Source organism: Cladophialophora bantiana (assembly GCF_000835475.1).
Source record: "Cladophialophora bantiana CBS 173.52 unplaced genomic scaffold supercont1.36, whole genome shotgun sequence".
In the NCBI taxonomy this organism is placed as follows: Eukaryota; Fungi; Ascomycota; class Eurotiomycetes; order Chaetothyriales; family Herpotrichiellaceae; genus Cladophialophora; species Cladophialophora bantiana.
In genome coordinates, this window is record NW_015971610.1 from 43,084 (window position 1) to 68,548 (window position 25,465).

Sequence of the window (25,465 nt, forward strand, 5' to 3'; positions counted from 1 at the left end):
CGAGCTCTTCGCACGGACGAAATGGAAGCCTTGTGACTAGTGAGAGTTACCGAGGCTTCCCCCGCATGGTCGAAAATCGTCACAGTTTCGACGGAAAGGGCGGTCAAAGTTTGTATGCTATTGTCCTTATTGAGCAATGCCCGGTCAACCCGAGTGGCGATGAATTATTTCAAGGGGTGCGTTCTGTCGCAAAAACGAAGACTAGGCAAAGCGGGAGACTGGATAATAGAAATTGCCCCTTGGACAGACAATCCGTGGTGCTCGGTCTCATTACCAATGGAATCTTCACCTCAAGGGAGCTTTTCCTGTTGCGTTGCTGAGAGCCTTCTCTTGAAGTATTTTGTATTCTTTTGGTCCAAACAGAGCTGTTTTCCATGCATTCGAGTAGCGACAGCCACATTTCCTGTTCTCCTCTAGGTCGTCACAGTCAGTTTTGAGATGATCTTCCCAGAAACCTACGCCCGAAGGAGCGCGGACGTCGATCGACACTTGATGACCCATTGCTTCTATTGATGCGAACGACAAGATCAGGCCTCGTACCTGATTCTGCGCCTTTTGGATTCTCGGTCTCCTGAATCGGACCCCCATCGACGGCTGGGACACTCGATCGCGCAGCCGGTTGAGGGATGTTGTTATTCTCGTCTTCTTCTTGGAACAACCCCAATCCCTGTTGCGGCTGCACAAGCTTTTCCTCTAACCGCCTCAATTTTTCTTCATCCGCCGCCTGTCTTGCAACGAAATCCTGCGTAAAGATGCTCTGCTCGCGCTTTGCCAGCAGACTATTGAGGTAGTCGAGCTTCTGTTCAACTCGATCCGCCGTGTTGCCTGGGACCGCTGAGAAACCATCATCGGAGCTTTCTTGAGTGGCTGCCAGACTTGTGGCACACACCTGTCGGTCTGGGTAGGGGGTGATCTCGGGAGTATCGGAGGCTCTTGGGGAACGTTGTTGAAAGCTAAATGCTGTCGTTTAAGTAGCGCAATCTGCGAGCCGTCTTCCGCGTAAGTCATGAACAATCCCGGGCCTTCTCTGTAGCGTTTCCGATGGACTGTTGGCTCGGCTCGCCCCAGAGCATCTGGCGCGTCAATTCCGCGCTTCCGACATGCTGAAAGACTTCTCTTCATATATCATCCTTGCAATATTTCTTCTGGCACGTACTTTAGCAAGCGATGATTCCCGATGTAGAATCTGCTTGAAGCGACCATCCAAATCGCCGCATAACATGTTCCATCCTCGATTGGACGGCCGTCGAGGTGGCGATTCACCTCCGCTCACTGATAAGGGCTGTACGTATTCTCCCTCGGAAGAGCTATTGTATCCTTCATCTGAAGACGATTCGTCGCTAGGCCCAGCAATCGCGGGTGGTGGTGTCAATGCTCTGCGCCTTGTTCCGAAACCCATATTGCGTCTGATTGCTCTTGGGTTGGGCTTGTCTCGTAAGACTTGTTTGCGCTTGCCAGTAATATGTGAGCTAGGGCCGATAGTCGGATCTATTGACGACGACATGGTTGGGTGGTCAGCTTGTGGCGGGTCTTTCTGACTAGGTTCCGTGGTTGTGCCTGCATTTGGGCTTTATCCGTAGACACAAACTTCAACGTTATGGTAGCCCCGGGTCTTACTGTATCTTCTCAGAGATCTGGTAGCACATAGTTGCCGTTCTCCTCGGTCATTGAGAATGATTCCTGGTCATTCAAGTTTGTTTTAAGATGATATTGCCTCTGAGTCTTCTCAATGAGCCTTTTCATCTCCTAGTCTTGTTAGCATTTTCGAAGGCAAGACGGCAGTCACACCCGCCTCCAAGGTTCGGCATTTCCAACATGGGAACTGAAACTTTATTCCATTACCATTGACGAAAAAGGATACGTCTTTCTTCTCATCTAGGACTCCGGTACTGAGAGGTTCTTCGACACCTGCCTTCTCCTTCTGCTTCTGCGCTTGTTGTTTATATCTGTCCTCATTTGTGGAGGGTTGTCTATCTAAAACATCAATTTTCTCATTTTGCTTCTTCAATAAGTCCGAAAAGCTAGTAATAATATTGTCAGGCACTGTACTGGTTTTGTTCTTCGGGATTTTCTGGTGGTGCTTTGATGAGATCGCTTCATCCGAGTCTGTAAAATCTTCAGAATCATCGCTAGAAGGAGACGGCGGCCGTGCATTTGATCCACATGCCCGAAATCCGCCTTGTCCATAATACGAGTGCCCGGGAGGACTTGGATAAGGTCCATTCGGTGGACCGTAGGGGTTTGTGTAAGGCCCATTTGCCTGAGCATGGGAATTTGTTACATTTGTATAAGGTCCATTCGGCTGGTTGTTGTAACTGCCATGGCTGGCAGGTACTGAAGCGTACGGAGTGGAAACTGCGCAGTGTGCATACGCACCTCCCTGTGGATATAGTGGGATCATTCGGTTACTGAACGGAACAGGAGGGTAAACGTATCATGCTGTCGAAGACGACTGGGTGTATCCATTCGGTCCCTGGGACGATTGGAGACGAGGAACTCAACTAGACGACCTTCAAGTGTGGCCAGGAATTCCTGGAGTTACCAGATTCGAAAGGAGCGCGACTAAAGTTTTGAGAGCCGGACGGGCTCTTGGACCTCTTTCCACACGATGGCTCTTGGAAAGAGCTACATTTCCGCTGGGATATCTTCCGCGAAGGCAACCTCTGTTGAGATTGCGAACGCGAAGCTGGATCTGAAGGAGCTTTCGGGTAGACTGTAACGAAATCCCGAGGGTGAAAAGAAGAACCAGATACTGATTGGGCTGGTTGGCTAAAAGAATATTGAGGGTTGACTCTAGCCGATACTTCAACTCCAGCTTCGTCCTCGAAGAAGGCGTCTACTGAATTGGGACTTGGCGACCTGGGGAATGTGAGTTATGCCAATGATACCTCCTTCAGGGATCTGCGATTGGATTGACTCTGGGCCGTTGCTACCTTCCCTAATGGTGCGGATGTTTTCTTCGCGGTCTGTAGAGGCAGGAGCTGGCCCAGTCTGCGGAGGAGCCTGCCGCCGACCACAGTAAGAGGTGGCATACATGTGGCAGTCTGAATCTAAATCTGAACTCTCTGTTCGACCTGGACTGACGAAGGGGCTCCGTTTTTGACCCTGCCATTGGGTTGCTGAGCGGAACAGTCTTCCCTTGAAGCTGCGACTAAACCATCAATTTCTGGTAATTGGTAGGGTTCTGTGTCCGTCGTAGAATCGTGAACTACGATCGTATGTAGATTGTGCTCTTTCTGAACCTAGTTTATGTCTCCAGGCAGAACGATTTTATAGATCGGAGTCGTTTTCTTAGCCTAGAGGCTTCAGCTAAACCCTATATCCAAGTTTATCAACGTACCCTTTTCATCGAATGAAGCTCCCAGATCTTCCAAGACTTCAATATGTCCTGGTTGATTGGCTTTGGGGGGGGTTTCGCGGTCATGATAGGAGGTTTCATGTTTAATTTATTAGATAGTTTGATCCAGCTCACTGAACGAAACTCCCCATCTTTCGTTAGGAATTTTGTCTTATCCAATTTCGTCCAATTGGAAAGGAGAGTCTCGACTATTTCTTTCAATCTTTTCTTCTCTGCCTTTTCTTTCTTGTCAAGATCGGAAGCGGGAAGCATTGGAAAAGGAGTTTGTGGAACTGGAGGCGGGCGCAGCGAAGGCACTAGTTCAAGAAGCCATTTACTCTCAATAGACGCGTGAGGAAGCCGGAGGTTTGGTCCACTAAACTGCTGTGTGTAATTGTCTCGCATCTTAGCCCAATTCTCTGCATGCTGCCACCTGGCCAGTGAATGTTGAGTTGTCACGATGCTATGCTCGACCAGTGTTCTCAACTTTCTCTCCTCTCTTTTCCGAGTTCTGGGTGATCTGAGAACGTGAGCGGATGACAACCCCTGTCAGAAATGCGTACTCTTTAGCCTTGTTTACTTGCTTAAATTCAGCTAACTTGAATAACGACAACTGGAGAGAAAGAGTAGATTTGCAAGATTCGAGACTCAGGCGTAGAGACTCGATTCTGCGATATTGAAAGACAAACCTGATGCATAATCAGAACCTAAGAGGGTCAAAGTTGTCTTCAGCACCAGTCCCAATCAGCTTCTTAATGTCTCTTAATGTCTTCTTGTGTCTTTTCAAGATTTGATTGGCAATATCGAGGGCCGACGGTGAGATGAATTCTTGATTATCCTGCAACCAGACACGAAGATCGTCCAAGAACCTCAAAAATAGGTCCAGCTCCCAAGCAAGCTTTTCAATATCGTCCGCACTGGACTTTAGGGCGACTGCGAATGAGGAGAGGGATTTTGAGATCTTTAGGCCTGCCTTGGAGGGAGCGAGCAGCGATGACAATACCGAAAGGGGTCCTCCATCTTCTCAATTCCAGCGACGATTTCCACGCTCTCTACCCGGCACTGCAGGTCCCGCTCTGTAATAGGTGTAGAACATCGTTGGGGGGATAGTTGTTGGGAAGGTGCCTCTATCATTTGATTCGGATTCAACGAGGGCTACGCAGCGGCTTGATAATGCGCAACAGTGGACAGACTAGATGGTGCTATAGGGTATGGCGCGGGACCGTAGTAGCTGGTCAGTTGAGACATTTCAACATGTCATGTTCGTTGGTGAAGAGCATCGCCGGCGTCGTCTGCGACAACTTAGGCGATATCACGAATGGCAGCGGTATCAGGTGAAAAAAGTGTAGTTGCGGAGAGAAATCTCAGTCACGAAAGCATTGTATGAATCCGAGAGGGGCAGTGTCCCCCAAACCGGTTTGCCTTGAGAGGCTATGCCCAGCAAATCTTTCGTTGGAGCTGCATTACTGTGCATGAAACACGGCTTGTCCAAAACCTCCACTGGAGTCCATTCCTCTTCCACATCTGAGCGCCTGCCCCTAAGCCCGGCCATATGCGTGTCAAACTTTGAACCGTAGGCTGCGACGCGATCCTCAAGAGGCTCTGCGCAAGAATGCAAGGCTCCACAAGTTGTGGTGTTTCCGTAAGCTCAGTCCCACACTGCTCGAGTCATTTCACCTGGTGCGGAGTTCATAGTCTCCGGGCAAGCCTGCTGCCGCTGGAGTAGATACTCGCCACAGTTAAACACGGACGTTTTCAATGGTTGTTGCGATTGGATGTCATTATCTTGACTCATGTTCCTTCAAACGAGATTTGTGGAGACTTCAGTGCATAACTACATGAGGTCGAGACGTACACAGGTGTAGGAAAAGGTCTGAATACTCCGTATTGATTGAGAGAGGAAATTTATCTTGCGGCGATGACATTTGCATGTGGAGAAATGCCGCAGTATTAATAATTAGGCGATCGACTAACATACCCTCGTGGGCAAGACTACAAGGGCTATGGTCCTCGCCAAAAAAAATATGGGCGAAAGATGGATGTACATACTTCCACTTTGGAGTATTGCATCTCACCTTTCGGTGAGCGTCTGCCACAATACAATCAAAGAACTTTGACCTTGGCGCGAATTGAACAGTCTCTGTTTTACGCCATTAATTGTGTCTCGAAACTTAAGCTAAAGCCATGGCGCTATGCGATGCGTGACAGAATGTCACGAAATCGCTCTCCAGCCGTGATCTTTGACGGTCCAGATTATGCCTTCGCTTTGAAATCTATTCGTCATGGCCCGTGGTTTCAACGAACTTGCATCATCAAAGCCTTGGTGTGGACCTCTGTCGACTCCTCCATCCATTACTGTCTTGAGTAGCTTGATGGGAAACACGCTGAAGGGAACGCCATCGACATAACACTGATTTAGACAATATAAATAGATTACTGCGGACTCACGTGGCAAGACAGAGTAATCTCAACAGGCTTTCGGAAGGCTAAAGGTCATTGTCGGATAGCACAACGAGCATCAAGCGGAAGGATAGTCTTGACTTTGAGGACTGAAGACGGACGAAGGTACAACAAATAAGATAGCTTGAGAGGCGAGAGATAAATGCCACTTGTTGAGGGCTAAGGCCACCCATCTGATAAACAGCAGAGGGTCTCTTCATGCCCACGCACTCTCTTTGGGGCAGATCTCGTTTCCAGAGTCCCGAGGCGAGGATTCATCCTCCCAGTTTCGTCGTTGGTGCGGAATGGCTCAACCGTGAATTCAACAAATACGAGGTACTTACTTCCATAGAACCAACGTGATTCTACAGGGTCCTGGGGCTCGTCAGAGTATCGAGTTCCTCGTACTACTAGGGAAGTAGTTGAGGGGCTTATAGGGGTTACTTAGCGCGTTTCCGAGGCATTAGCCTTCGGCCCAACACCTAGCCTGATCGCACATGTCAGGGGCTTCGTATTACCTGATAACCAGCTTGTCCAGATAATGTAGGCGGCGCCCCGGGGACAATACCCCTGTTCATTATCCAATGTGAACTTACGAATGCGTCTGTAAATTATTTTGTCCGACGCTTCTGCAGACATTTTGAACGTCCTGCAGCAGGTCATAGAGACGTTCGACTCGTCCTATATAATGTCAACATCTTTGGGAGTCGTCAATTCGCATTCAGGTACAGGGTACTGGTACGGAGTACCTCGTAGAGCGCAACTCGAACTGTCTCACTTGGGAATTCACCAGAGCAATCAATCAATCAATCAATCGTCAAGACAGTATTTTGGAGGCTTTTTTCCACTTCGAGCGAAGGTTGAGCACCAGTGTTCTTTAACTTTAGGGACAGGCAAACTTGCATTCTGTGGCTTTGGGAGCAATTTCCAGAGACCTTTGTGGCGTTATCTGAAACTAATCTAGTTCACAGATCCGCGGACTGAACATTGGGGTCCGACAAGGAATTGATATTTCCATTGCTCATCTTCCCGCGATTCTCTTCACTTCATGTCCAATATATCTCGCTGCAATGGCGACTCTAGCAGTTTGGATATCCACGTGTTTGTGGTTCTAGCCTCGGCTCCAGCCCTGTGGCCCACCACATTCCGCCCGAGAATCTAGATATGAACCGCCCTATTTCGAGGGCGGGGCCTCGCTTGTTGCTTCTAGTGTATCTCCTCACCAGCGTCACGGCTTTGGAGGTCATCTATCCCAAGATTGGAACCATTTATCCAACAACAGGCCCCCTTGACGTGCAATGGCAATCAACGTCTGAGTAAGCGTTTCGAAAACTATCTCTCCTTGGCACCAGGCTGAACTCAACACTAGATTGGATCCCGTGGACCTTGCAATATATCTGGCCACATATAGTGGGCAAACCCTCAAGAGCGAACAGCCTTGCATCGTTGCCGTTATAGATGATGGATCTACGGCTATCACTCTGAGTCATCCGCCACCACAGGGGTAACTTGGTCCCTCCCCCCAGTTTGCAGAAACGTATTGCACAGGCTCATAAACTTTATATCGTAGGGACTCCTGGACTTGGATGTTCTATGACAACGACGTCATCATCTCTCTAGGCAATAACTATATTGCCCAGTCTGTGCATTTCCAATTCCAAAGTGCCACGCCGAACACAACCTCGACCTCAACCCCAACAGCCAAGAACTCTCCAGGAAGCTTGTCGCCGGCTGTTGCAGCGGCCATTGGTGTCGGAGGGACACTCATTGTGGTGGCGCTGGGTCTCCTCGTCGGCTACTGTTGCTTCTATCGGCGATGGCAGCAGAAGAAGCGTGAGACCATCAGTGCGGTTCCCTACACGCCAGGTCATCGATACTCCAAGCAGGAGCTGGACAGTAAACCGGGCACAGCTCATAGCTCCTCATTCCCCAGCAACCCCAATCCGCCCTCTTACGCTGGGATGAAGGTACCATCGCAGCACGAGATGGAAGTCTATCCCGGTAGCCCCTTCGCCGCCTCGCCATCAAACCACATTGTCTCTCCTGACGCTGAACTCTCGATCAAGGCACGTCACTCACATCTCCCGCATCAGAATGCTCACCAGCCATCGGCGCCATGGAGTGAGCTAGCGCCGTCACCTGTACGGCACGAAATGTACCACGATCCACACCGCCGTTTACCTCAAGAACTGCCTGGCGATATAGGCTTACGGAATACGCAGATTAAGGAGAACTGGTAATGTCACCATCGGCGCTTTGGACGATCGTCTTGGAATGAGGGCTTGCTTGTTTGCTGTGAATTAAACTCTTCTTAACGCGATCGGCGTCGCTGCAGGAATCTGTAGCTGTGCTTCAAGCGACCGCTTTAAGAGTTTGAAGCTGGCAAAAGCAGCGAGAGGGCCTCCTATCGAACATCTTATGACTCGGACGATCTGGAGGGAGAAATAAATAAACATGTAACATAGAGTGAGCATTCACTTTGAGGCCCGCATTCGATTCTGATATTCATTCAGCAGAGAGCTGCTCCATCACCAGAACCTAACGGGCTCGAATAGAAGGGGTTGAAGGAGATACCCCGGATAGTCCGATGTGATCTCATCTTCGCACTGCGAAATATACTGCGGGACACCCCCAAAGTAGTAGTAACAACGCAATGTCTTGTTCTCCACATTACCGCCAACGTGCCACGCTCTGGTCTCTTTCGCCCCCTCTCCATCAATGTGGAAGAGAATGCTCTATCTATCTTGACAGCCCATGCTCGAGCAACCTCCTTTTCGGTCTCAATTCGATCAAGTCCATTGTTCCGCATGTGCAGCATTGTTCTTCCTATCCAATCCGCGGTGTGATCCACTATAGTTGGGAGATTGGCCCATGCTGATTGGTGTCCCAGCATCGTGAAACGATTAGGGAATCCAGCAAGGGTGATATTACCGTAGGCGGTGTCCAGATTCGTTCTCATGTAATCTTTGAGGAGCTGCCCCTTTGTGCCGCGAATGTCAATGCCATCGAGTCGGCTAATAACGGCATCGAAACTTGGTTTCAATGTAAGCTCAGCCTGCACAGCGGCCTAAATCGAACGTAAAGGGAAAGGTCAATGGGGCAAAAAGAATGAATAAACTGAAGGGGAAACACAGAAATATTTCAAACTTACCAATTGCGAAGATGAGAATGTCTAGCTCAAACTCTCTGCTGAGCGTTCACGCGCCGGTTGGAGTGATTCCTTGAACTGGATCTTTCGTGATATCCACGAGCTCGACATTGGGTCTGTTGAATGTTTCGTAATAAAAATGTCTCAACGGCGGTCGCTTACACATGAGCGGATATTAAGGGCACATTGTCTCTGCTGTATCCGGATCTTGGACGATAGCCCATATTTTCCTGCGTACGAATTCACTTACTTTCTTGTTGCATTCTGCATTCGTCATCTTATTGTCGATGGTCTCGGAAACGTATCGAAAGCCTCCTCTTCCCAGCCATTGTCAAGAATCTGCTGTAACACCTCATCGACTTTAACATCAAGAGAGCTGCGATTAACGACAGGTATATCAGCGCTGAATGGTTGTGCTCGGGCGCGTTCAGCAATTCCCCGAGAATCATTCTTAATCTCCCGTTCTTGGTCTTCAGTGGAAAGAAAAGTGCGCCCGGGAAGAAGACAGTTCGGTGTTCGTTGAAACACAGTAAGGTTCCTAGCACCGTGTACCACAATAGGAATAATCTGAACACCAGTGGCACCGGGCCCGAAGATGTGAACCCGCTTGTTTGTGAAATCGACCTTTCTGTCTGGCCAAAACCCTGTGTGGCGCCATTCCCCCTTGAGTGTATCGATTTCTGGGTATTGGTCCTGATAGTGGACTAATCGCAGTTATGGGTATGTGCAGGTATGTGATTTGCCGTGAGAAGTAGCGACCTTCCAAGGGTTTTGTGCATCATAATATTGCGCTGAGGTGATCGAGTATTGAATTCAATGTTTCTCCGGAGATCGGGGAAATCAACCACTTGGTCCAGATACTTCTCAAGGTCTCGCTGGGTGGGAAAGCGCTCTCTCCACTTAAGTTTGCATACCAATGTCTTCGAGGAACGAGAGCACATATACCCAGACTTCACTGTCCGCTCTGGCTCCAGGATAACGATTCCAAAACCATGTTTAATAACGAGCAAAGTTTGGCGTCAGTGTTTGCCTCAAAAATTGAAAGGTTCAGATTCGTGCTCCGACGACACCTGAGCCAGCTTCAAAGCACTTGCCATCGATCCCGCGCTTACGAAGCTCATACAGCATTCGTACACCACTTATCCCCGCTCCAATGATGATAGCGGTGTGATCAGGTTGCGAGATGCCGTTCACGACACCATTTGCGTAAGCCCTTGTGAAATATCAGGCGTCAGGACCAGGATGAAGCAATGTCGAGCAGTAGTGAATGTCCCTTATTCCAGTCAGATATTCAGATCAACAATAGTTCACGTCCACAGTCTAAGGATCTTCCAGTCTAGTTAATGCAGCCGAGGCTACGACGACATGCGGGGCAGGGGCGGGCCACGTACCTTGTGTTCTCTGCCACAGCGTGTGGCCACTTGCGGGGGCGGAGCCGGTACGCAGCTGCGCTTGGGGGCCATTCATGTCTGGTAGTGGGGGTTGGCAGGGGTTGGGGGTGTGGCTGGCCTGTGGGGGCGTCTACCCTAGAAATGAGGAAGTCCTGGGATAAGTGTTTGCAGCCTCGGTGTGTGAGTTGTTGCACCTAGTTGAGAGGAATTCGGACCACACATGATCTCAGGAGGATTATGGTTCATGCATTCCCTGACTGGCTGAAAATTTGTATTGGTAATATTTGTATCATAATACCCACGGCAAAGGTACCCTGTGCGGTATAATAAGCGATGTTGGTGGTGGCGGAAGTCTTCAGGGTCAGTGTGGAGTCAGGACCGAGGAGCCGGCGATTTTCGAGTTGAATGGTGTTTATGCTTGCCTGATCAGATTGTAGACCAAGACGCATACTCAGAAATGTTCTTTCTGACAATGCACGGAGGATTTGCGACGAAGTATTTCGTGTCCGGCTTGGCCACGAACCTCAGGGGCCTAGTTGTGCCAAGGGTCACCGCCTAATGCACTTGCGATCTCAGAGTCTGTCATGTCGACGTAGCCGCGTATTTCACGAAACACTCTCGCAGCCCCCTTGTCATAATAGCGAAGTAGATGGCATTGAATGTTTGATCACCGAGTCAAAAAGGAGCAGGAAATATTACCTTCGACAACGCTGGCTAACTGGGAATATTCCCCACGCGGGCTTTTCAAGTCATGATTCTCAATTGGCGGTTACGAAACAGGACTCCATAGACAAAATGTTGATGGCTTTTCGCGCTCAATCGACAAGGAGGTCCAATCGTTCAAGCCATAGTCAGACCTGCTATCTTCATCTTCCTTCGTTATTTGAACTAAGATGTCGTTCAGAATGCACCTTATCTAGCGCGCTTGGATCTAGTCACAGCCAGTTTGAGACTACTAACAATCTTGCACCTGTCGTCAACGCTTCGATAATTAGCCCAAGCTCCAGGACAGTTAATGGTCAAAACACCTGAAGACGATGTTCCATGCTATATCAGACCTCCGCTGCAAGAGCTCAATGCTGATGACCTTCGGTTCTTAACTCGATCAGGTGCTCTGTCGATGCCTGGTAAAGACCTTCGCGATGAACTATTGCTACGCTTCATACTCTATGTTTACAGCAACTTCCTTTATAGACGAGCAACTCCTACGACAAGCTGGCTTTGCTGATCGCCGAACTGCACGTGCATAATTTTACAACAGTCAGGGAGAGTCCAGCCCGCCTCGTTGTCCTTCCTCAACTAATACTTAATAGCTCCTTTACGATTTTGACTGGGAAGCGGACCAAGTCACTTTAATTCAGACGATACTACTCCAAGCTCATTTTTCTGTTTCAGAGAGTGATCTAAAAGATCCCTGGTATTGGTTAGGAGTATGCATATGACTGGGCATAAGCCTTGATGATTTTGACCTGGAAACTCCTTCAACTGCTATGACACAAATTCAGGACGCATTTACGGTGATGTACTACGATTGCAGAGTTGCCCTGGCCAAGATGTTCATGGCCAAAGTGAAGCTCCTGTCGACAGTGGGTCGAGAGCTCGAGAAGCTTTACGTTCTCCGATCAATCAGGGGTCCCAACACCGAACCAAGGATGTTCTACAATTCGAAACTTTCAAACTTTGACCTAGGAGGATTTCACAAACTAGCAAATGAACTTGACGACCGCAACAATCAACTGCCAAAACCTTGTCAAATACAGCAGAGGGCGAATCTTGATTGGCCCAACGCGCCATTTCTTCATCTACACCGAGTCTATCTCAGGATGGTGTTCTTGCTAGTTCTCGAAGCTCTACACCGTCCCTTGAGCCTGTCAGGCGGACGACTGAGTTTGTCAGTATGACAACCACGGCATAAGTCATTGCCTATTGTCAGAGACTGTGGTGTGCTATAGAAATGGCGGAATTGGTGGAATCACTCGGAGAACAACATCTTTTTCTCTTCCTTCCCTCAATATCTATCACTTGTCTAACCGCTGCTGCCGCCGCCCTCTTGGTTGAAGCCAAGTCACCAGGTAACTGCTTAGCAGATCTGCCCTAAATGATGTTCCAGCAGTGCCTTCTAGGACTTTGGAGCCTTAAAGAGGTCTGGCCCACCGCAAATCATGCAGGTTATCTTGTTGGACAGATAATCAAGCTCAGCCAACTGGATACAGCCGGACTATGCGGTATACGAGCGTCGCAAACACTCCCAATCCATCCAGCGGAAAAATCTCATGGAGTTACAAACACACAAGCCCCAGGCATAATCATGCAAGACGGCACATCTGGCAAGGGAGGAATTTATTAAACTGCTGCCTGCCAGGAACAAGACAATTTGGCAGATTTTGCAAGCCCAATACCTGAATTTGACTTCATTCCCTTGGATTTCGAGAGTGGTTGATCAAGTAATTTCCCATAGACAGCAATTAACTTCGGATTTTATGACTAACTTTTCAATGAAAGAGAGCCATGTGTCAGACCGCGAGCTAGCGAGGATGGCAGCGATCCCATGTCTCATGGCTGGATGGTGGATCTCGACCGTTTCGGAGTTGTGAGAAAAGTTGAAGCTTATACGAAGTACTGCTTCAAACGCTTGGGGCTTGGTCTTTTAAACGACAGCACATAATCGTTACTCTCTTCAGGCAGTGCCATACCAGACTTGTTCAAATGAGGGCCGTGGGAAGTTTATCGACTAGTCTACCAAGGTAGTTGAATGCCATCATGCTGCCATAGTTTACCGCCGTGAGTTTCCTTCGCAGCCTCATCGAACAGCTTTATCATGCCATCACATGAATCAGGAAGGCTGTCAGGAGCATGCTCCAGGCCAAAGACTCGAGCACCGCTGTCACCCATATCGGTCTGAACCCATCTATGAAAGAGGTTAAATATGAGAATCGACTGAACATAGAGGCAGGACATCCGACAACCTACCCAGGATGGGCTACGAAAGCAGTAAGCCTTTCCTCTTCGCCGTTCATTCTCTTCGTGAACCAGTGTATTGCAGCTTTGGATGGTCCATAAGCGCAGTTGTCGATTGCAGGTTGGTTCCTTCGCCCACTGTCAGATCCAAGTAACGATAAAGCAGCACAAACAGAAAGCGGTTCTCCAAGTCGATATAACGACTCTACCAACAACCATAATGGTCAAGACAAATAACTTACTACAGAGCAAAGACATGTTAGCAGCAATTCCGCGAAGCCCGCATATGCACGTAACAACAGAAAGTGATTTACCTCAATGCTTCCGGCAATTGAACCCATAGTCACCCATTTCGGGTTCACAGAACGAAGTAGTAGGGGCTGCATAGCTTGGTAGAGTCGTACAACGCCATAAACATTGGGTTCGATGTGACCTCGAACAGCATTGATGTCGACATTGGCGACGGAGCCAAATGCATAGGCAACGCCGGCGTTCGCAATGACTAGATTTATATAATCGATGCCCCGTTCCTTGAGTTCCTTGGCGGCGTCCGAGGCGTCTGTTTCGCTCTTTGCATCTATCTTGACGACAATAACACGGCTGTCCAATCCCCTAGGTAAAGCCGTGAGCTCTTTGGATGAGGCACTATCCGGGTCCCGGTTTGCTGCGATAATGACGTGATTTGGTCGTGCAATATAGCGTTCAAGGAGCCCTCTACCTATGCCTCTGTTGGCACCGCTGATCAATACGATGGTTGGTCCCATATCTCCTGCTTCGGTTGTAGTTCAACCAGCACGGCTCCCAGATTCTTGAAACTTACGGATGAGATTTGTGTCGAATATCGACTGTAGACATCATTTTGCAAAGAATATCTCCCATTTAAATCTAGTAAGCCGTGTCTTTGGACCGTAAAACGGACGAAATATACAGCTACCCACATGAGGACCCGCCTTGGAAAAACCTATCTCTGACATTGCATAGTCCTGATACAACCTTGCCCACCGTCATAAAATAGAATATCACATGGTAGAATCGCCAGACGAAGAAAATTTTCTAGATTGTAAAGCTTGTCCACAGACAGTACAAATCGTCTGATAAGGATCGGTTGAAACTTCGTTGTTAAGCCGTTCTTGATAATATTGCATGAGTTCTAAGGCAAAAAGTGCTGACTCGGTTAGAAGATGGGTTCTCAAATGTCAATGACAGGAAAATTCAAATTCTTTCTTGGAGTTTTCAGTCATAGTCCGGATTCGAGAGCCAGCCATTTATCTCCTTGCCTCCCAAGTGCCTCGCTTTTGACTGGCAGATAGAAGGCTACATTCATTGCGACTCTCGCAATCTAGGCGGATTAGATCATCTTTCACAGTCAAAAACGGTAAGCGATTTGACCCAAGGAGTTCAATATGAACGACATTGAAAGCAGGAATCTGAAATCAGCCTGTTGGTACGCATGACCCCCTGTGAAGCATTCGCTGGCCATCGTCGGAGACCAATGCAGCGAAAAAGCTCGTTGAATGATGCGAATCGAGAGTCCACGGAACGTGGGAAAGCATCACTGGAAAGAAGATGGAGACCGGCGGAAGTCGGGTCTCGAATGGCGAAATAATAGCTATACCATACGTGGATTAGGTGCGCAAGCCATCTGACCCTGCAGCAAACCATGCCCACCGGCAAACTTTCCAGCCTCTACCTTCTGACAATAATTAGTAATGCTTCTACTTTCTTCTTGTACTTCTGCTCCGGCAAGCAGAAGCAACGGTCATTTCTTGTACACATCGAGTTTTGAATTGAGTCGGGAACCAAGACGACGTCTCTGCTTCACGATTTTGCGTACAAAGACTCCTTCTACGTACGGGCGTGCCCCAACAATGCATAGGAGACTTCATTCACGAGGAACAGACCTAATGAAGAGCCTCGAAAGCCCGAAATCCATGACCAGATGCGATCCCTGCAATCCCAACAGCAAACTTCATGATCTCTTGGAAGAAGTTGCGAGGCCCAGCAGTCCACAGATACATGCCTTCTTTGAATTCTGGGATTTGCCTATTGATGTTTATGAATTCCAAAGACCTCAAACCCCTCAAGGGCGTCCTGTAAAGCAGACGGGATACTCAATAGGATCTCAACAGGCTATGGCAGGAACAACAAGTTCACATCCCATGAGCACGATGATAACGCCATCTTCTGTGCTTACATTGCTTTCCACCGCGACGATGACCCAAGATGAATATGACTTCGTCTCTAGACAGGCACTCCCAGCCGCTTTGGAGCACAATGCCTCACAGTCTTCTATACACTCGGGCGAGAATCACTGGCTCGAGCAAGTCTCGAGTCAAAATATTGACAATTGGGATGAAGCCTTGTGGTCCAACGGAGTACAAGCCGAGTGTCCTGCAATCGGCACAGGTTTTGGCATGATAGGACATCACACGAAAGACACCAATGGCGAGTCACAACCCCAAATTGAATACCAAGAAGAACAGTGCTGGATTGACACTCTGAATTCTCTGACGACGTCAGCATCTGCCATGTTCCAATATCCGATTTCACCACAAGACTTGCCCTACCCTGGCTTCCCTCCTGAATGGCAGAATGCACCAACCGACAGCTTCGTCTTTAATGAAGAGAATATTTCCAGGCTTAAACATGGTGCTCATTCGGCTCTCAAGAAAACGCTGCAACCAAGGCACGCGAAATAAGCATCGTGCGGTGACCATTGAGGTCGTCTTAAACCCCAAAAATTGTGCATTCAACTTTCTTCTGAATATCATTTCCACAATCTCTGTCTTTAAGCTTCTTTATAAGCCACACTGTTGCCTAACGCGGCATACGGTTATATAAGATTGATCCGCCGGTTGATATTGCCCTTGTTGCCAAATGAGTCCGTGTTTCAAAGTATGGAATTTGGGATCCGCCCTCTGGAGACATTTCCATCTACGCGAACGCCAAGTAAAATGTGTTACATCCTGACAAAAATTAGAGTAGATATCGACATATCCAAGATGTACTTAACTGGTATGATTTTGGCCTTGTGGATGTTGAACTATACCCTTCAGCCATAATTATTCTCGTACACCGCTGCAGCGGACTGATGCTAACCTACCCACTAGCTGAGTTTGCTTGACATGGAGGATGCTGTAGGATAGGATTATCATTGGAAATGCTGGCAACTTCCCCGGATAACAATTCAACGTGCAGTTGATTAAAGACAAGTCAAACCAAAACGAGATCAGCTTCGACTCTTTCGAATCATTGGCAAATTGCAGCCCAAAAAAAAGAAGCTGACATGCACCGCTAAGCGAAATCGTTATTGGATATGGGGAGCGCGCTTAACCGGAGCGGGACTAGTATATATGCAAGATTAGAAGAAGCGTTGCCGTAATAGGTTAAGTCAAACGAAGCTGATATTTGAGGCCTCTTTTTGCACCTTGGAGGATGAATTCTAAATGTCGTAAACTTGCAACGCATCAAAGTTACCGAGGTAGCCCACCGAAATCCCAGAGGGCTTCCGGTTAAATTACCAAACATAGTAGTCGTGCCCAATGCTACCTCGGCAAGATTTGAGACAAGCACTTGCCAACACAGGGGCACAAAAACATATTCTTTCTAAGTAGTCTAGTAGTGGTAGAATATGGTAAAGGACATGTGGTCCTTACGGTTGCCAGGGCCCAAGCCTTGCCACTGGCTCCTCTATCTAGAGTCTGCTACCTGCTCCCCGCTCCCCATGGGGTTTTGCCCCTGGTGTTTATTCCTCGGCGTCCAGCGCTCAAAATTCCTATCAAGACCAGGTCTTCTTCTTATCAGTCAGCATAATTTCCTCTCTGTTATTGTTCTGAGACAGCCAGCAAAATGATGAGTTTCAGCCTTTACAACTCACATATACGCAGTTCTAGGAGTTGATGCTTTCACATACGGGTTTGGCTTTTCCGTCTTCGTCTCTGCTGGAGGCCAGCCAGGGTTTTACTCTATTTCAACCTCGATCTGACCAGTAAACACACTGCTAATATCATTGATACTGTGAATGCCTTGTTCACAGTCGGTACGGCGTTTGGATCTATCGCGCAGTCCTTCGTCGCCAACAAATCGGGCCGCAAAATCGGGCCGGCGGTTTCTGCTATATGTGCCCTCATAGGAGGCGCACTTGCAGCTGGAGCGGTTAGCATCCCGATGTTGGTGGTCGTACGTCTGTTTCAAGGCTTTGGGCTAGGAATGGCCCTTCCTCTCGTGCCGCTTCATCTGTCAGAGATCGCACTTCCTCAGCAGCGAGGCCTGCTCTCTAGTTTGACAGTTTTGAGCTTCGAAATAGGATATTTGGTGTAAATGATTCTTCTAATATTTAATCGCACTCAAGGAACTGACTAAGTTCTAAGTTGTGCCTGAATCGCAGTGAGAACATATCATGCAAATGCTACAGTACAATAGCGTGTTCCTCTGGCTCTTGCCTTCGTCTCACAGTTACTCTTACTCATAGCCCTGCTAGCTATCCCAGATACTCTAATTCTTCCTGGCAGATTTTGTTTCCCCTATTAACCCGTCATGAAGAGACCCGTCGGTACCTTATTTGGATTGGGAAAAAGGAAGAAGCATGGAACATTCTCTGCCGGCCACATCACATGCCAACAGACCCAGAAGACAAGGGAGCACGTGCAGAATATACACAAATTGTACTACAGGTCGAACATGACAAGGAAGAACAGGCCGGCTTCGTTCAGATCTTCAGAAAGCCAACATTGAGGCGCGGAGCGATTCTGGTCATCTTTCTTCTGTAAGACACCGTTCGGGAGACTTTTCACTTCCCAACGCTGACCTGTCCTCTAGCTTTGCATCACCATCGACAGGAGTACGTGAGGTTGGGGTCACCTTACGTTCTTTTCTAACTTGGATACAAGATCGTTGGCATTTCGAATTATCTTCCAGTCATTTTCCCAGGTCTCTGCTTGACTGGTGTCATGCCACTGGTCATGTATGGTGAGTATTTCTACCTAATCATAATCACAATAAGTCCTCATGAAGCTTTCAGGAGTCTGGTGTACGATTGGGACGTTGGTAACGCTCTTGACCATTTTCATCGTCGACAGGGTCGGTAGACGAACACTGTTGCGTAAGTCCCACAGCGGCGACTCACTCTCCCCTTTCTACCTGAGCATAGGCCATGCATTCTAAAAGCAGCCCTTTGGATGCAGTCACTGCGTATCCGTTGTTAGCGCTGGTACACCTTGCCGAGTCCCTTCTGCAGAACGCGTACATTGACACGGAAAACCGCGGTGGCCTTGGGGCTCGCCTCTTGTTCCTTTTGATCTATATCATCACGTTTCAATTCATTTATTCTCCAGCATTATTTGGGTTGCTGAGGTTTGGCCAAAAACGTACCGCGAAGGGTATCAGTCCCGATTTTTACTCATTTTTCATCGGCTCTCTCACATATACAACTCCGAGTGGGGTTGCATTCAAGGGATCTAACATGTCCTGGACGGGAATATCGATTATGGATTTACCAGACGCACTCCCTTCGGCTCCAACCCTAAGAGGTGAGGGAACTCAACCGCCTCCCTTCCTAGATATAGGTGTGAACCGCGGTACCTGTGGGCCTTCAATCCACCATCGTAGCGAAGGGAACTCACCACAAGCAGCGCTTGGAATATTTGTCCCCTTGGAATTTGGGACGTCTTACGCACTCCCTACCGTCCGATTTACTCCTTAGGGGGGAGACTTGAGCATGTTCGAATCGGCGTCAGCATCTAAGGTGAGTGGTTCGAGAATCTTATTCCTAGTTTAATTACCCTGCAGCAATACGGTATCAGTCATCTTGGTGTCTTCTCCAATTGGGGACTTGAATAGCTTGGTTCAACTTGCACAAGAGCATTGGTCACCATGTACATCCAGGGCGAGGGCCACTCTCTGAGCAACAGAGCGGAATTCCGTCTGGGAATTGACATGCACCGCCGGCACCGCAGAAGTCTGAGGCTTGTGGACCGACGCAGGTGTTGAAGCTGATTTGTGCGGATGCACTCGAAGCGATGACTGCTATCATAAGAGGAGATTGGTGGATTGAAGCTTCATGGTGACCGCACTGGATGCACAGAGCACGATAAAATCTTTGTTGAGATCCATTGAGCAATCCAAAGTGTAGAAAGGGAAATCAAACCGAGTTGGATGGAGGAAAGAAGTATATTATTGCGGCCGTTAAATAGTTCTGGAAGCATAAGGTTGATGTTGTACGAAAGGTTGAGATGTGGACCTGTCTCCCTGGCTATTCAGAGAGACTCTGCCTGTTTATATATACATTGGTCTTTAACCACAAGAGTATTCCTGAAACCTCCTACTCCGTCGCCATCCTCTCACAGAACTGCGGGAACAACGAGGTTGAGGCAGTTTGCGCAGTTGGTGAAGCGTCTAGCGTCTCAGGTGGCTATCTTGCAACCCTGTCAACAGTTGAGTACATTCACTCGACAGTGTATTCACCTACTTCGATATATTCCACAAAGTAAGACTCCGGCATATAAGTTACTGGTTTATCATTTCCTTGTATGGCGACGGTCCGTAGCGCTAGGGCTGTTGCCATTGTATCATCCTTAGGTCCGATTGCCTTAATGAGCCTGAAAGTCAGCTTGGACTTGGTAGGTTTCTCCAGAGCGACGATAAATATTGGGGCTGCATCCTAAAGTGCAGCCTCGACAGAAATCTTGGGCTCAGACAGCCTGGAATCAGATCTGCAATCAACGGTCAGAAAGAGTACCTGTGAGTTCAATTGAGCATGGTGAACCCTAGTCTATCTCAGCGCAATCGGGTACAAGATCAGGCTCTCCAGGCTGTTTCGGCTTCTCGAAAGGCATCCAGGTGCGTGTACAATTTCAAAGGTATGTGGGCAAACCGTTCGCTTTCATCGCTAAGATTCCGGTCATGCTCGGATCGATTGTCTCCGTCCCTAGGAGCCTTGTCATTCTCAAAGGGCTTCTTGTCGATTGCTGCTTGGATACAGCAAGGCTCTCTGCCTCTCGAACATGCAGCTGATCGGCGCCAACAGGTGAATATTTGGGGGACTCTAGTAAGGAACATCCTCAAGTATGCGATACTGTCTCATTCCTGTTCAGATGGAGAGACTTTGTATGAGGACATGGAACGAAGTTGATCCGATAACGGTGACTGCATTGGAGACGAGGCTTAGGAGCGAGCGGTTTAATGAGGACATTTCGCTTCCTTGTTGTATAGTCGTGCAGGCTAGTGAGACTGAGAAAGATCTTTCCGATGCGTTGGAGGTTCGATACCGCGAGGACGAAGAACGAATATGAGTACTATCAGCTGTGATTCTGTTACACATTCGTGTAGCTAGTCAATAGTAGAATTCGTTTCCGACGACCTCCTCCAATTATGCATCATCGGATCCCGTAAAGCATACTGAGCCCGCCTTTTCGCAGAGTGTTTGCAAAAATGTCCCACGAGATTTCCAGATGGCGGGGCAGCGGGACTTTGGAAACTTGATTGCGGGACCAACTTCAAGGCCACCCTTCTTTTATTCGGACATATTGAAGCTCAGCCACGAACAGCCCCTTCTGCCTTTATCGATTTCGACTCACAGCCTAACTTTGAACTTTTTATCATGGCACCCGAACGACTAAGGTCTACCATTCTCACTAAAGATGGTATTAACTGGTACTATGAGCAAGAGGGTTCTGGCCCTGATGTTGTCTTGATTCCAGACGGCTTGGGTGACTGTCAGATGTTTGACAAGCCGATGTCTATCATCGGTAGCAGTGGCTTCAAGGTGACCACATTTGATATGCCTGGAATGTCGAGGTCCTCTTCTGCGCCGCCGGAAACTTACCAGGACGTCACAGGCCAAAAGCTGGCTAATTACATCGTCACCGTCATGGACCAGCTGGGCATCAAAACTGCGTCCGTCTGGGGTTGTAGCTCTGGGGCATCGACCGTGCTTGCATTGTGCTCGGGATTTCCCGAGCGTGTGCGGAACGGGATGCCACATGAGGTCCCAACCGCGAATCCCGAAAACCTTCAAAATATTCACGATGCCGACCCTGCCACAATCTCTAGAGATATGGCAGCTGTCTCGCGGGCCATGTCAGCGAATGAAGAGGCATGGGACGCACTTGGACCAGAAGTTCACGAGAGGCTCCGTGACAATTATGTCCGTTGGGCTTACGGCTATCCTCGCACCATACCCGGGTCCGCGGCCACGAAGACCGAAGACCTACACAAAGTTCCGATAGATTGGACCGTTGGCGCTGCGGGTCCCACTCAAGTTTTCTTTGAAAATGTTGTGATAGCGACCCGAGAGAGCATCCCGATCAAAACCCTTCCTGGCTTCCATTTTCCGTACGTTTCGCATCCGGAAGCATTTGCGAAATACGTTGTCGAAACGACTCGGAAGTACTTGTGAATGACAGAAATGACGAAGGTAGAATGCGGTGAGGCTAATCAGCGAGACCTAAGAGATTCGTAGTGGAGAAGTCATGATGACATGGTTCACTTTGAAAGGGCGGCGCCCATGGCATGGCAAAGCGTTTGAAAGCTGATCAGGGACCGTTGTAAGGCAGAAAGTGTGCAAAGCTCTGTCTCGCTTCTGTCGCTGGCTTGGACACTCGCTGGTAATGGCTGAACGGCTCTACCATTCGACAGCATAATCAAAGACAGCATCCTGCCATCCAAGACTGGACTTGGAAATCCTGCTAGTGGAGCCGATCTAGGCTGAAAATAGGACCATGGTTCTTGTGGCTTTCTGATTGTCGAGAAGTAGAGCAGCGGTAGCTGGAGCTACCTTGACACTGAAGTCGACTGGCTTCGGTTCTTTCCCGCCATTAAGAGCAAAATGCTTGTAATGAGCGGCCTTGTTGTGCTCCAGGCCGGCTTTTCCCCGAATGACCCATGTTTCTGTTTGTGCTATGTGTATGAAAGTGTCAGTGGCCTTCGAAAAACGATTATAAAAGATGGATTTCAAGGTCCTATGAAGACTCCATGTTGGCTTGTGAGCGCATGGATAAGGAACGTCCAAAGCGAGCATTGCCAAACGGCCAGAGCTAGATTTCGTTATACCGCTCCACTGCTCTCCCGCCACTCCGAAAGTTGGAGTGTGTCTCGCAATTTCTTGGCGCTATCTTGTAGGAGCTACGCAGACAGATGACAGTGGGCATAGCGGCAATCAGGGAGTCGGATAAGGAGTGGCACCTCCTGGCTGCGATGGGGACCATTTTTGCTCCAAACTGGCGACTGATTGAAATTGCGAGCCGACTGCCATTTTGAATATTCCGAGATTCCTGCCAAGAAACTTAAAAGGCATTGTTGACTTCCAAACTGTGGCCCCCGAGGCTCACTTATCCATCTACGTGTGTACAACCATCCAACGCCGCAAATGGCAAATGTCGTTGCGGATCCTGGGCCTGAAACACCCAGCGTCCGGCGGCGTTTGTTACGCTCAACGGACACGAGACGAAATTGCCCTTATTGCCCCCGAGTCTTCCAGAAAACAGACCACTACAACCGTCATCTCCGCTCGCATACGAATGAAAAGCCATTCGGCTGCAAGGAATGTCAGAAATTCTACTCTCGCTAGTGCGTCTCGATTTTATTGCCACACGGTGTGATACAGCTAATCGGTGAAGTGACTCGCTGTTGCGCCACCTTAGGACTCATAAAGTACCACGAAGGGGGAGAGAACACTCGTTCGTGATTGAGAGAGACACCGCCCACCAAAAGCACCATGATATCTTGCATTCAGCCAACGTTGAACAGGTCCAGCACGATTCCAGCATGGAGTTTTCTATTGCACCAGCAGTGGGATCTCATCTTGATCCGGGAGACACCAACTCCGGCCTGGCAATCGAGGGCCCCCGTGGGGAGTGTATCACGACACCTTCCCAATCTCAAGCTTTGGCCCGCGAAGGTATCCAGAAAGCGTCGAGCACTCTCTCGCTGCCCGTGCATATATCTACAGACGGAAATTTAGATGAACGATGTCTTTCGCTGCCAACGGCAGATATGCTAACAGCCCATGACTTTTCAATAAATGTCTCCCCTCTGGCTGATCACCTCCTGCATTTCGATGCCACAAACTGGCTTTTAGATGAGAATTTTGTCGATGTTGGGGGCGGGGATTTCAATTGGAATGAACCGCATGATATCCACGACCAGCCTTCTTCGGGCCTGTCACATTTGCCTTTCGCCAGGGAGAACAATAACTCTCCAGCTGTACTAGACCTGGGGCCGGTATGGTATGTTCAGGTCCATAGTACTGTCCATGATATTCCAGACGACAGTCACGGAGTAGGAAGGCAGGTCATTAATGCCATGAGGGGAGAGATCGACGAGATTTACCGCACAAATATGGACGAAGAACTCCGTGCACCGCTGCGTAACGACCCACTTCCATCAATTGATTTCCTGGTATTTCATCATTCCATGTGAGAGTTATTTATCTGACGAATTTCACAGAACCTATGTATTCATTTGTTCTTTACGCGCTCCAACATCGCATTACCTCTCATACATGGCCCAACCTTCAAACCGAGCGTAAACAATATTCTCGTCGTCCTAACCATGTGCTGCACGGGGGCCATGACCATGATGTCAGATAAGGCTACGCGGATAGGGTTGACACTTTTCGAACGCATAATCAAATCTGGGAATGGGCGCTCGTGGGAGAAACGACTCTCTGGAGAGCCGCACCTCATGCGAGAAACTATAAAAGGGGCAATAATCGGGCAGAACTTTGCAATATTGTCGTCCGACCCCGCCCACCGTACCATCGCGGATGCCTATCTTGGAAGCCTTATTTCGGTAAATCCCCCACACCTTTTGATGTCACAGACTAAATTTGCGTCTCAGCTTGGACGCCATGTAAAGCTTTTTGCTGAATTCCCTGAAGTCGATGTCCCGGACACGATCTCGCCAGAAGAACTTCTCAAAGCATGGAAGCAGTGGGTTCTTCATGAAGAGATGAAAAGGTAACAACTGCAGGACTTGTCATATCGCGCTATCTATCACTGACATTTACAAGGGCGGCGGTAACTTTGCATATCCATGATGCCGAGATTGCCGCTCTCTTCCACCACGAACCAATTTTTCGCCATCCAGCTCGTCGTCTGCCTATCATTGCGCCTGCAGACTTGTTCCGAGCGCCAACGGCGACGATATGGGCGACGAAGTACAGGGCATACCGGAAAAGCCAACAACAGCAAGCGGGATTACAGCCGAATGAAGCCAGCTTAGGCTCCCACGAGCGTGTCAGACCCCAGAACTGCGGGTTTGAAGGCAACATAAGCAACCCGTCAATGTTCAATTCTTGGGCCGCGCTATCCGGGATTGGTGCCTCTATCAGCGAATCTCGAGGCTTAAACCTGCTCTCGTCACAGCGCATCATTGATTTGGAAGCTGACCTTGTGAGGTGGTACAGCTCGAATACAAATTGCTGTAGGGCACAACATTGTTGGAAAGGCAAGCAGCCCGAACTTCCATTCTGCCTAAAGCCGCTTTGGCACCATACATTCATGACTCTGGCTGTGGATCTGGACCTTCTGGGATTGGCCTCAGGAAGGCAAGGAAGCAAAATCTCTGCTACCATACAAGCTCAGGTCGGAGCTTGGATCTCGTCCGCAGATTCAAAACGGTGCCTTCTCCACGCTCTGTGCTTGCAAACGTTGGTCGCGTCCACAACTATAGATTCTGCCGTCGCCAATCACACAGCAAGAATCCTGTTCTCGGTTGCTCTTTGTTGGTATTGTTATCTGCTCTACCTACCATGGTCCACAGCCTCTTCTCCTTCTAACGCATCCATGTCGCTTGACGAAACGTTCGAGTACTTGATGGGACTTCCAGAGTTTCGGCTCCTAAGGGAGGAAAGGTGCCCTTCGGGGCCATTTCCGAATATCCTCGGCCAGGCGATCTCGGATCTGAAAAGAATCCTCAGAGCAAATACTGCAGAGATGAAAGCCAGCACCTTATGTGTTCTCGAGTCGACTCTCCGACGCCTCGGAACAAATGGCATCTCGCGGCAATTCGCGGACATCATTCAAGCCTTCGTCACTGGGGAAACTCAATGAATTGTTTGAAAGTCTTCATTGATGTTTTGCACTCTGGGATTAAAGTCAGGAGCGTGGGAGGAATGGTTTGGTGAGATCCAATGCTTGCCTTAGTGATGCTGCCTTTCCACAGGGTCAAAGCTGTCTTCGACTTATATTGCTG

The 25,465-nt window shown here is 48.8% G+C and overlaps 9 protein-coding genes across 9 annotated transcripts; 6 read left to right on the top strand and 3 right to left on the bottom strand.

Annotated features, from left to right (window-relative positions):
* Positions 1 to 285: 285 nt before the first annotated feature.
* Positions 286 to 1,504, bottom strand: Z519_12785 (uncharacterized protein; the record flags this gene model as incomplete). Its single annotated transcript, XM_016770490.1, has 4 exons — positions 286 to 413; positions 541 to 960; positions 1,013 to 1,103; positions 1,157 to 1,504. The coding sequence occupies 4 exons, from the start codon at positions 1,502 to 1,504 to the stop codon at positions 286 to 288; spliced, it is 987 nt and encodes a 328-aa protein (XP_016613270.1).
* Positions 1,505 to 1,726: 222 nt separating this feature from the next.
* On the bottom strand, positions 1,727 to 2,401 carry Z519_12786 (uncharacterized protein; the record flags this gene model as incomplete). Its single annotated transcript, XM_016770491.1, has 1 exon — positions 1,727 to 2,401. One exon carries the CDS (start codon positions 2,399 to 2,401, stop codon positions 1,727 to 1,729), a length of 675 nt encoding a protein of 224 aa, XP_016613271.1.
* Positions 2,402 to 6,940: 4,539 nt separating this feature from the next.
* Z519_12787 (uncharacterized protein) lies at positions 6,941 to 8,016 on the top strand (the record flags this gene model as incomplete). Its single annotated transcript, XM_016770492.1, has 3 exons — positions 6,941 to 7,092; positions 7,146 to 7,280; positions 7,347 to 8,016. The coding sequence occupies 3 exons, from the start codon at positions 6,941 to 6,943 to the stop codon at positions 8,014 to 8,016; spliced, it is 957 nt and encodes a 318-aa protein (XP_016613272.1).
* A 3,789-nt stretch (positions 8,017 to 11,805) lies between these two features.
* Z519_12788 (uncharacterized protein) lies at positions 11,806 to 12,216 on the top strand (the record flags this gene model as incomplete). The annotated part of the gene is made up of 1 exon (XM_016770493.1): positions 11,806 to 12,216. The coding sequence occupies one exon, from the start codon at positions 11,806 to 11,808 to the stop codon at positions 12,214 to 12,216; it is 411 nt and encodes a 136-aa protein (XP_016613273.1).
* Positions 12,217 to 13,051: 835 nt separating this feature from the next.
* Positions 13,052 to 14,037, bottom strand: Z519_12789 (uncharacterized protein; the record flags this gene model as incomplete). Its single annotated transcript, XM_016770494.1, has 3 exons — positions 13,052 to 13,223; positions 13,286 to 13,476; positions 13,588 to 14,037. 3 exons carry the CDS (start codon positions 14,035 to 14,037, stop codon positions 13,052 to 13,054), a joined length of 813 nt encoding a protein of 270 aa, XP_016613274.1.
* Positions 14,038 to 15,141: 1,104 nt separating this feature from the next.
* Positions 15,142 to 15,972, top strand: Z519_12790 (uncharacterized protein; the record flags this gene model as incomplete). The annotated part of the gene is made up of 1 exon (XM_016770495.1): positions 15,142 to 15,972. The coding sequence occupies one exon, from the start codon at positions 15,142 to 15,144 to the stop codon at positions 15,970 to 15,972; it is 831 nt and encodes a 276-aa protein (XP_016613275.1).
* A 1,914-nt stretch (positions 15,973 to 17,886) lies between these two features.
* On the top strand, positions 17,887 to 18,974 carry Z519_12791 (uncharacterized protein; the record flags this gene model as incomplete). Its single annotated transcript, XM_016770496.1, has 5 exons — positions 17,887 to 18,038; positions 18,092 to 18,113; positions 18,163 to 18,241; positions 18,294 to 18,374; positions 18,457 to 18,974. The coding sequence occupies 5 exons, from the start codon at positions 17,887 to 17,889 to the stop codon at positions 18,972 to 18,974; spliced, it is 852 nt and encodes a 283-aa protein (XP_016613276.1).
* Positions 18,975 to 20,870: 1,896 nt separating this feature from the next.
* Positions 20,871 to 21,668, top strand: Z519_12792 (uncharacterized protein; the record flags this gene model as incomplete). Its single annotated transcript, XM_016770497.1, has 1 exon — positions 20,871 to 21,668. One exon carries the CDS (start codon positions 20,871 to 20,873, stop codon positions 21,666 to 21,668), a length of 798 nt encoding a protein of 265 aa, XP_016613277.1.
* A 1,367-nt stretch (positions 21,669 to 23,035) lies between these two features.
* Positions 23,036 to 25,323, top strand: Z519_12793 (uncharacterized protein; the record flags this gene model as incomplete). The annotated part of the gene is made up of 4 exons (XM_016770498.1): positions 23,036 to 23,668; positions 23,717 to 24,061; positions 24,110 to 24,228; positions 24,282 to 25,323. 4 exons carry the CDS (start codon positions 23,036 to 23,038, stop codon positions 25,321 to 25,323), a joined length of 2,139 nt encoding a protein of 712 aa, XP_016613278.1.
* Between the last annotated feature and the right edge of the window lie 142 nt (positions 25,324 to 25,465).